We start from the raw sequence: 10,523 nt of genomic DNA on the forward strand, positions 1-10,523 counted from the left end.
AAATATAAACTTATCTTGATGTTACACTCATCAAGAGCTTTTATTTGAGTATCCACATCAATTTTTCGTATATTTATATGTATATATGAAAAAATATATCAAAAATGCATGTGGGTACTCAAATGAAAGGGTCAAGATGAGCTTATATCTTTAAAAATTTTTTCTTATTATCTTAATAATATAGATGATTATTATTATTATTATTATTATTCTAAATTTCAAAATGAATAATAATGTAATGGAGTTGTTGCCAATATTAGCAAATAACTTAAAAAGCTAACAGAATAATAAGATGACCTCGGTAATTCGCGGTTTTGTTTCTAAATTAAACAAGGTTGAGTTTAACAAATATAAATGGATAATAAAAAAACTTTAACGAGTTGTTTATCTACTAAATAATAATAAAAACTAATTTTTATTATTTTGTATCTTATTAAAATTTATTCAACACTTCCTATTAAATTAAATGTCAAGCGCTCTTCGTCACATTACACCTAAATATATTTTTGTAACACTAACTCATTGCAAAAACATTACAGTTGGTTGCGTCGTTCACAATGATAAACAATCGTAAGAAAAAATAAGTTAGAGTCAAATTGTTTACAATTTAATGGTCTTTTAAAAAAAAAATTAATATTATGAAAAATTTTAAGTATTTTTATAAATAGCACAAATAAATAATCAACATGTTTTTACAATGAACAATAATTAAAAATAAAAATAAAAAAATTTTTTTTTTGAGGTACTGATCATTTGAGGTAAATTGGTAATTATTTTTATTTTTACCCACTGGGATTACTGGTATTTTCACGTAAATAATTTCTCACAAATTTGTAAATATCCGGTTCAGCTGTAAACAAATAATTATTAAATCATGCGCTATAAATATTTATTAAAATTAAATAAAATGAATAAAACATACCAAATATTTTTTTATCCATTATCAACACGTGAATCCCGCGACAAATTTTAGTAAAAGATTCTTTATCAGGAATTCTTTTTGAAGGATAAAACTTCATAAGATAAGCTTTAAGAACCTTAGCGGTATCAAAGCGTAATTTTTTTTTCTCATCAGTACAATCTAAATTTTTATCCTTTTTATTTTTATTATTTTTTTCTACTGAATCATTTTTACTTCGCTTACTCGGCCGGTGGATTTCACCCGTCTCGTCTGACATTGGTGAACAAAATGACCGTTTATTTTTACAATTTTTATTAACTTTACCATTAACATCAGTATTATTAGCGTTAATGGTTTTTTTATTGTCATTTAATGGCTCGGAGTCATTTTTTACTAAAACATCCGAATCGTTAGACGCTATTTCACTATAACTATTGCTGACATTTTTTTTATCACTATTTTTAACGCTATCTCGTTTGATCATGTATTTCAACAAAGAATTCTGTTCCTGGCCAGAAATTTTTTTTTTAATTTGACGTTTTTTCACATATTGACTCTCATTTATCTTCTTATCTTTTTTTATTTTTTCCGTAATTTTCTCCTTTTCTTTGTTAGACTTTTCTTCAAATAAAAAATCAGATTTTTTGTCAATAAATTTTAAATGTTTATTCATACCTTCATTGCTTGGAGCGTCGTAAATTAATTTTTTTAAATGACTTAATTCATCATCTTCTTCAACATTTAAAATTTTTTTATTGAATTTATCAGACTCAAATTTTCCATTTTTCTTCTCACTGTCTTCTTCAATTTTTAATTCCAAGGCACTTTTAAATGCCGTTAGACTTTTATTATTTATTAAATTATCGGTAAATTTGTTTTTATTTTCTATTTCTATTAATTCTGTACAAGTTATAAATCCGCCGAAATTATTAGTTGATTTTTTCGGCGAATCTATTTTTTTGAAACTGTCGTGAAGGGTTTTATTTTTTTCGCATTGCCGGATAATTGATACCTGGAATTTTAATAGTAACATCAGGATGAGCTTAATATAGATAAATTTTTATCTGACAGCATTAAATTAATTTGTAAAATTTTAAACGAATTAAATACCTCATTAGATATATTAAGTTTGTATTTATTGGCTAGCTTCGTTTGACTGAAAATTCGGTACTCCAATTCACGTGCTACATCATCAACATTTGTCTCTGCTAAGTCTACAATTAAATTCTCCTCTTGGCAACACTCTAAATTCTTAAACAATGCATCTTTCAATTGTGACAGATAAAATTCACGGACTTGGATTGACAAACCTTTGACCTTACGATCAGTACTCTCTGCAGCTTTAACTCGTGAATTTTTAGCGTCTATTTGATTTTGTTTTCTTATCTGTTTATTAGAAAAAAAAAAAAAAAAAAATAAAATAAAAATAAATTATGATAATAATAATTGACAAAAAAAAAATAATAATAACAAATATAAAATTACTTTATCATTTTTGTTACTGTCACCACGACGTAGAGCAAACTGTTGCTGGATCATCGCCATGGTTTCGCGTTTTTCTCTAGCTTCAAAAGAATCTCTGGACCCTCCGCCACCTCCTTGGTCATCCTGACTGTAATTTTATTAGCAATATAATTTTTACATTAAAAAAAATAAAAATTCAAGTATTTTAAGTGGAAATTAAAAAAATACAAGTCAAATTTAGGAAGTGCAATACTGTCATCGTCATCGTAATTTCTTTTTTTATGCGAATGTGATCGCGATTGACTGAGTTCAAATTCGGCAATTCTTCTTTTAACATCCTCTCCATCTTTACAAACATCGCATCGGTTAGTGCACAGCGGAGGACTGTCACCGAAAAATTGAGAAAATCTCGCGTGTCGACATCTGAAAATTTATTAAAAATTTTATTAAATTTTAGTAAAAAATAAAATTTTAATTTTATTAAAAAAATTAATTACTTTGGCTCAAGACAATAATTAACAAGAGTCTCAAAATTTTTGAATCGATGTTTAGCTATATCAGCATTTTGTTCATGCTCGGCATTTTTCAATAAAAATGATATAGCACGCAATTCTTCATTGTTGTAATAAATGCGACAGAAAGCCGGATTGCCGTCACGGCCAGCTCGCCCTGACTCTTGGTAATAAGCCGCTATGCTCTGTGGAATTGTCCAGTGAATAACGAACCTAAAATATTATAAAAAAAAAAAAAAAAAATAATGAGTATTTTTATTTTAGACATGACAATGATCTTAGATAGTATTTGTAGTGTCAACGCGGTGGTCTATTATTCTATTATTCTAGATTTACATTATTCAGACCTAACTGATCCCTTGTCTACCCCCATTCCAAAGCTGCAGGTTGCTGCAATAATTGGCACCAAGCCAGAGGTCCATTTATCTTGAATTTCAGTGCGGCTGCTACTTTTTAAGCCTGTTTGTTTGTTTGTTTGTTTGTTTTTTTTTTTTTTTTTTTTTTAAAAAAAACAAAAATATCAATTTTATTTAAATAAATAATTTTTATGAAATAAATTTAATTTTGACAATTTTCTATTACTTTATTTAATTAAACTGTTGATTTGAACTATTAATTGAATTTATAGTTTACAATTCAACAAAAATTAATTTTGATAAATTCTTTACAATTAAAATTAAAAAATTTTATGAAAATAAATAAAAAAAATTTCATAAGAATTAATAAAGAAAATTGTCATAAAAATTGATAAAAAAAAATTATTGAATCTAAACATTGAGTAGTTACGCAATAAAAAATAAAAAAGTTACTGAGGTCATTAGCTTATGATTTATTTTAAGAATATAAATATAAGCTACTTAATTTTTTTACTCTTAAAATTATTTTACCAACAATAAAAGCTTATTAAAAAATTTTTAAATTCACCTCCATGGTAAGCTAACGTAGGAATTCCCGAAGCGCTTAATTTTTCAGCAATAAATTCAGTAGCTTCCTTTTTACGGCAATAAATAATTCCACAATTTTTACCATTACTCGGCATTTTGGTATCGTCGAAGGAACTGAGCGCTTCGATAATATAAGTAACTAAATGGTCAAGAGGGTTTGTTATGGCGTTTACAAACCACACATCGTAAAAAAGATTTTCACGGAATACCGGAGCTGAAAATATCAACGGATTTTTCATGGTCAAACTAGAAAATATATCTTGTACAATCTGTAATTTAAATAGCGTTATTTTATTTTAATGATCACAATTTTTAAAATATAATTATAATTAATTAAACAAACCTCTTTAGCTGCAGTAGCAGTGAGAGCAATTATGGGGACTTCAGGACATTTTAAACGCAAGATATTTAATTTTCTGTATGTAGGACGAAAATCGTGTCCCCATTGACTTAAACAATGAGCTTCGTCGATAACAAAATATGATATTGTTTTTAATTTGTACATACTCTCTAATAAACTCTAAAAAATAAATAAATAAATTATTTTAAGTAATGAATGAATCTTAAATGTATTTTTAAACATACTTTAAAGTAAGCTTGATCACACATCTCAGGTGTGATGTATAACAATTTAATTGTTGGTTTTTTACTGGATATATCTTTCATTATCGCTGATTTTTCTTTGTTGCTTGTTTTTGAATTTATTGCATTTGCTTTTATTCCTTTGGTGTTTAAAAAGTCTACTTGATTCTAGAAAATAATTATCATAATTATTTCAAAATTACATCAATTTTAAAAACAAAAAAATTTTTAAATAATCAAGTGACTGCAAACTTTAATGACATATAAATAATTTACCTTGACAAGAGCCAAAAGAGGAGAAATAACAAGAGCCACTGAATTTTCTTTCAACGCTGCTGGCAATTGAAAGCACAACGACTTTCCAGCACCAGTTGGCATGCAAACATAAACGTCATTCTTTCCTAAAAATGATTAACAATTATAAACAATGAATATTTATTGTATTATTATAAAGAAGATTGGATTAAAGAGGTTAAATCTCACTGTCATTGATAGCTGCAGTAGCACGTGCTTGCAAATCACTTTTAAAATTTTCATATTTAAATTTTTTTTGTAGAGCTTGTTGCAATAACATTTTATTAATTGTTTATAATTGTTATTTCGGTGAATATGTCCTTTGATTTTAATTATTAAGCATCACATATTACATTACACATAAACACGGAGTTAAAATCACGACGTTCTGTTCGGAGATACACGAAAACGCCCGAGTGTTTGATAAATTTAAATTTCAATACAAAACTTTTTTATTTTTTCATTTATAATTGATATTACTCCTTTATTACCCAAAAATTATCCTTTAAATTATTAATTAAAAAATTAATATTGAACAATATTTTTTAAATGACATAAAATTTAACAATTTTTTAAGTTAAAATTTTTTTTTATAAAATTCAATATTTTTCATTATTAAAATTTTAATTATTAATATCAAATTTAATTTTAAAAAGTTTAAAAAATCCAAAAGTGCCCGTCTCATAATTTTATTTGTTACAAAAAAATTAATTAATTAAAATAAAATACAAAAAATACTTAAAAATTTTTTGCGTCATTTTCCACCAGTAAAAAAAAAGTACTGCGCATGCATTGTAAACGAACCTTATTTACATAAATATTAATATACAAAGGATTAGTAGATTTTAGTTAAACAATTTATTTCTTCTTTAAAAAATGAATGAGCGCTATAAAGCACGCATTTTTAGATTTTCTAAACTCTTTTTTTTCTCATTTATTTGTTAAAAAAATAATTTAAATTTTCTGTAAAAGTAAATGACGCAGTTGTAAAAAAGCATCGCGCACGCGCGGATTTGAAATCTGCGTAGTTAAGGTGCGCAGAAGGAATGACTTGTAACTTTTTAACGGTCGCGCGAGCCGATACGCCATGACACCAGTTCAGTCGCCGAGCCACCAGCCAACGCTTTCTCATTGTCATCTCTCGAGTATTTAGAATGATAATGCAATAATAATTGTATGATTTATAATTATTTATAGCTAATATACTCTACTGATGACCCTTTTGCTATAAAGATAATAATTTTAGAAAAATATTCATGGTAAGATAATTATTTATTAAAAATAAAATTCTCGCACTGTGGAGCCCTCTCGAAGCTTCCGGGTTTCTTTTGTTTTTCAGTTGATGTTGTTCTACATCAAGTAACATTTGTTAATTATTAGCTCAATTTAATTCAACAATACTATTATTAAATATTAATTATTAAAAGAATTATATTTTAATAATTTTTTTTTTTTTTTTTTTTTTTTTTTTTTTATACTAAATTCCAAGTAATTAAAATAATTATAGCTTCAGAATGATAAAAATCTATTAAATTTGGAAAAAGTTCATGAAGAAACGTTGATTTGCGGACTCAAAGTCGGAATATTTAACACTCGGTCTAAAATTTCAGTTTAATTTTTTTTTTTTTTTCATAAGTAAAGTATTTTATTATTAAAAAATAGTTTCAGTGTATGTTGTTGAATTAATTAGTGAAGTAATTTTAAATTTAGTTTTAGTGTATCAAAGTTTATTTAAGTAAAGTGTATAGTGAGTGTATGTTGTGTTGGAGATGCTTAAATTATCATCAATAGGTAAGATGAATCATATACGTATCACAAATTATAGTAGACATTTAGCAATTTTTATAAACAAAAATAAAAATTGTTTTGCCTATTACATTTTAATTTTTATTCAATGTTTTAAATAAAAAATTTTTTTCTTTTCCCAGAATGTTCGCTCCTTGCTTCTACTTGCCAGCTGATGGTTTCAAACTGCTGAAATGGTGAGTTTGTTATAATTTTTGTTAACATTTTGAAATGACTTGTTGAATATAATCTGAAAATTTATTTACTATGATGAAGCTTCTATTTTTTATTAGTCATTAAATATTTATGGCTAGAAAATAAAAATTATCTGTTTAAATTAGTCATATTTTTTTTTTTTGATGAATTTTTAATAACTTTTTTATCAAATTAATTTAATTCTTTTTTAATAGAATAATTTTTAATTTGTATTCGAATTTTCCTCGTTGTTAGAGGCGCTGAAACTCGAAATTGTAACAATCGATGATACAATATATCGATAGGTCGAGTCGACCTGTTATGCTGTCTCATTTTTTCGTGTATTGTGACTGTTTTGTGTGAAAGTACTCGCGACTTATACATAAATACATAAAAATATACATGTAAAATGTAAAAACTCGTGTCAAAATCAAAATAAAACTAAAAAACAAACATTTTAATTAAAATTAAAGTTACAATTTATTTTTTTACATTTATAAAAAAATTATTGATCATTAATTAGTTTTATAAAAGTGTTTATAAAATAAAAAATAATATGGATGATGAATTGGAAGACAAAATTATTTACCAGGTATGTGATTTTTAAATTATTTAACAATTAATAAAAAATTGTTTTATTTAATAATTTTATATTATTAGACGTATTTATCGCACATGAAGCTGATGTCAAAAATTGCTGTTGGAGGGCTATTACCTGCTGGGATTAATGGACCGTTAGTTTATTTTTGGAAACTAATGCGTTATTATGCTCTCAGACCCGAAATTGTATTGTGTGGTGCAATTATATTCATTGTTATTTATTATCTTCAAACGGTTGATACTTGGAGTCGGAGTTTAATTAACAAGTTTTATTACACCGTATCCAAAACGAATTCTAAGGTTCATCTTGTTATTTATTTATTTTTTACAATTATTTACTTATATTTATCGTAATTTTAATGGGTGACAGTCCATTAAAAATGACAATCAAGCTAGAAGTTATGGTGATTATTATTTTTTTAAAGGTATCGAAGCTACAGTATCTAGTGAATCATGTTAATAGTGGCGATAAAATCAGCTGGGAACTCGAACAGAACAATGTCGCAGTTTACGCAGTTCAAGGTCACAGAGATCATATGGAAGACCGATTTATAGTTAATAATGACATTGACAGGACTGGAGTATCAGTGTTTGCTGTTTTTGATGGTCATGGTGGTGAGGTAATAAAAAAAAAAAAAAAAAAAAAAAAAAAAAAAAAAAAAAATTTATTTTTACATTTGTAAATTTATAAAAATAATTTTTTTTTTTATTAAAATTAACTTGCTATAAAATTAAAAAAAATTACCAGTATTCTTTTTAAAAAATTTTAATATTAATGCTCTATGTTGTCGACAGTTTGCAGCGGATTATGCCCGTGATAAATTAATTCCAAACATAAACAGCAAAGTAATAGAGCTGAAGAACATAATCGCCGGGAAAGTAACAGTCCCAGTGGTAAAACCCGACGAGCTTCAAGAAAATTATAAAAAATCAGGAGAGAAAAAAGAAGACCAGTGGAGCATGCGAAGAAAGTCCTTTAAAAAAACAGTCAGCGCTTCTCACACAGATGACTGCATGGAGAACAAGACAATAACCGACCCGGAACTGCTGGGCAAGTTGGAGAGCCTACCACGCGCCATAACCCGTGAAGTTAAGCCTGGATTGAGGAGCCCAAAAAAAATTCTACCTGTTGACATCACCAGCTACCTCGAACTAGACACTAGTAATAATAACAATAGCAGTAATGTTAATAATACTAACAGCAGCGATTCTAAGAAGAAAATAAACTACCAAAAATTACTGACGGATGAAGTGCTTGCCGCTGATCATTTGCTAATAGATGCGGCTAAAAAGAGGTTGGATGTCGCCGGCTCAACGGCGCTTATCGTCATCTTGGATGACAATAAACTGATCGTCGCTAATGTCGGCGACTCCAGAGGGGTCATGTGTGACAGCAAAGGCAATGCGATTCCTCTGTCATTCGATCACAAGCCCCAGCAACAGCGTGAGAGACAGAGGATTAATAAGGCTGGAGGACTCGTGACCTTTAATGGTGTCTGGAGGGTCGCTGGGATCTTGGCTACCTCCAGAGCCCTCGGGGATTACCCGCTGAAGGACAAAATGTATGTTATAGCAGATCCGGATATTCTGACCTTCGATCTTGATGACCACGATCCTATGTTTTTGATCCTGGCTTCCGATGGGCTCTGGGACACTTTCAGCAATGAGGAAGCTGTCGCTTTTATTAAACAGCGACTTGACGAACCCTTTTATGGGGCTAAAAGTATTACACTTCAAAGTTATTACAGGTATTCGAAATAACACATTATATATTAATATACAATAACAATAATAAACCAAAATTTTATTTATTTATTTAATAAATAAATAATAATAATTTTTCTTATTTTCTTTCAGAGGATCTTTGGACAATATCACAGTAATTATTATTAATTTCAAGGACAGAAAGTCCAGCATATTTGAACAAAAAAAAAGCATATGATAATAATAGTTATTTATTTTGTTGAATTATGAAAATTTTTATTTTTTGTTTTCAACTAAAATATCTAGTCTATATTTTATTGTTAAGTATTATTTTTATTAATTATTCAAATTTAATTCGATGAAAAAAAAATTATTATTATTATTTTACAAAGGTGTACAAATTTTAAATAATTTTTTATAATATAAATTAAAATTTATTTTTTAACGAAATTTAATCGAAAGTATATTTATAACTTTAAATTTTGCACACCACAATTTATTGTTAATAATTGAGGATTGTTGTGAATAAAATTTATAATTGAATAAATAATTATAAAAATAAGTTATATCGTTATTTATTGTAGAATTGACAGTTTTTTTTTTTTTTTTTTTTTTTTTAAATAATAACGATGTGAATTATTGCTATAATGATAATAATAATAATTACATGACATGGTTCGTAACATTTTATTTTAATTTAATAAATGCACAGAAACATGTTAAAATATCATATAATATTATTTTCACAAGAATATATGACGTATTTATTAATTAAATATGTAATGATTAATAATTAATCAGTAATACACAAGAGCAATAGAATTACAACTTGTAAAGAAGTAAAAGCTTTACATACTTTATTATTTATTTATTTATTAATTAATATCTAATTATCATTTCTTCTCTTATAATTAAATGAAATATTATATTATACACAGAAAGAAAAATTTCTTGACTGGAGAACAAAATTTTTGGCTCAAGAAAATTTTTGGGTGCCTGAAGGAAGACCGAAGTTAAAATTTTTTCTTTAAATTCTATTTTTTGGAGCAAAAGGCTGAATTTTCTGAAATTTTTTAAAGCAAGAGAATTAATTTTGTTGGAATAAGTGAAATTTCTTGTCAAAAAAAATTGTTTTTGCTCAAAAAAATAATTAGGAAGAAAAATATTTTCTTGGCTCAAGGAACCTTTTTTTCTGTGTATAATTTTAAAACAGTAAACATATTTAAGATGAAAAATTTAAATAGCATTAACCAAGACGACACTGGATAAATAATTAAAGAAGTTTAATTAACTCTAATTAGAGGGAAGCACGCGAGCGGTACACGTGGAAGACTCATGTAATATCATTGTATGATTGATTTATATAAGAATAGATTTAGTTTTATGTGTATATATATATATATATATATATATATATATATATATATATATATATATATATATATATATATATATATATATATATATATATATATATATATATATATATATATATATATATATATATATTAGAACACTGGAGTGTATAAAAAGAATGAATAT

The 10,523-nt window shown here is 26.4% G+C and overlaps 2 protein-coding genes across 2 annotated transcripts; one reads left to right on the forward strand and one right to left on the reverse strand.

Annotated features, from left to right (window-relative positions):
* Positions 1-412: 412 nt before the first annotated feature.
* LOC141536785 (ATP-dependent DNA helicase Q5) lies at positions 413-5,112 on the reverse strand. The gene is made up of 12 exons (XM_074257520.1): positions 4,887-5,112; positions 4,680-4,804; positions 4,407-4,571; positions 4,165-4,341; positions 3,802-4,090; positions 3,225-3,336; positions 2,863-3,090; positions 2,594-2,788; positions 2,387-2,513; positions 2,012-2,287; positions 923-1,913; positions 413-850 (listed from the first exon to the last, which is right to left on the reverse strand). Exons 1-12 carry the CDS (start codon positions 4,975-4,977, stop codon positions 783-785), a joined length of 2,844 nt encoding a protein of 947 aa, XP_074113621.1. The 5' UTR covers positions 4,978-5,112; the 3' UTR covers positions 413-782.
* A 1,915-nt stretch (positions 5,113-7,027) lies between these two features.
* On the forward strand, positions 7,028-9,496 carry LOC141536783 (protein phosphatase 1L). Its single transcript, XM_074257515.1, has 5 exons — positions 7,028-7,269; positions 7,338-7,577; positions 7,703-7,897; positions 8,073-9,025; positions 9,135-9,496. Exons 1-5 carry the CDS (start codon positions 7,234-7,236, stop codon positions 9,217-9,219), a joined length of 1,509 nt encoding a protein of 502 aa, XP_074113616.1. The 5' UTR covers positions 7,028-7,233; the 3' UTR covers positions 9,220-9,496.
* Positions 9,497-10,523: the final 1,027 nt, after the last annotated feature.

Source organism: Cotesia typhae, unplaced genomic scaffold (genome assembly GCF_013202065.1).
Source record: "Cotesia typhae breed Kobodo isofemale line unplaced genomic scaffold, CoteBio_Ctyphae scaffold_45, whole genome shotgun sequence".
Taxonomy (NCBI): domain Eukaryota; kingdom Metazoa; phylum Arthropoda; class Insecta; order Hymenoptera; family Braconidae; genus Cotesia; species Cotesia typhae.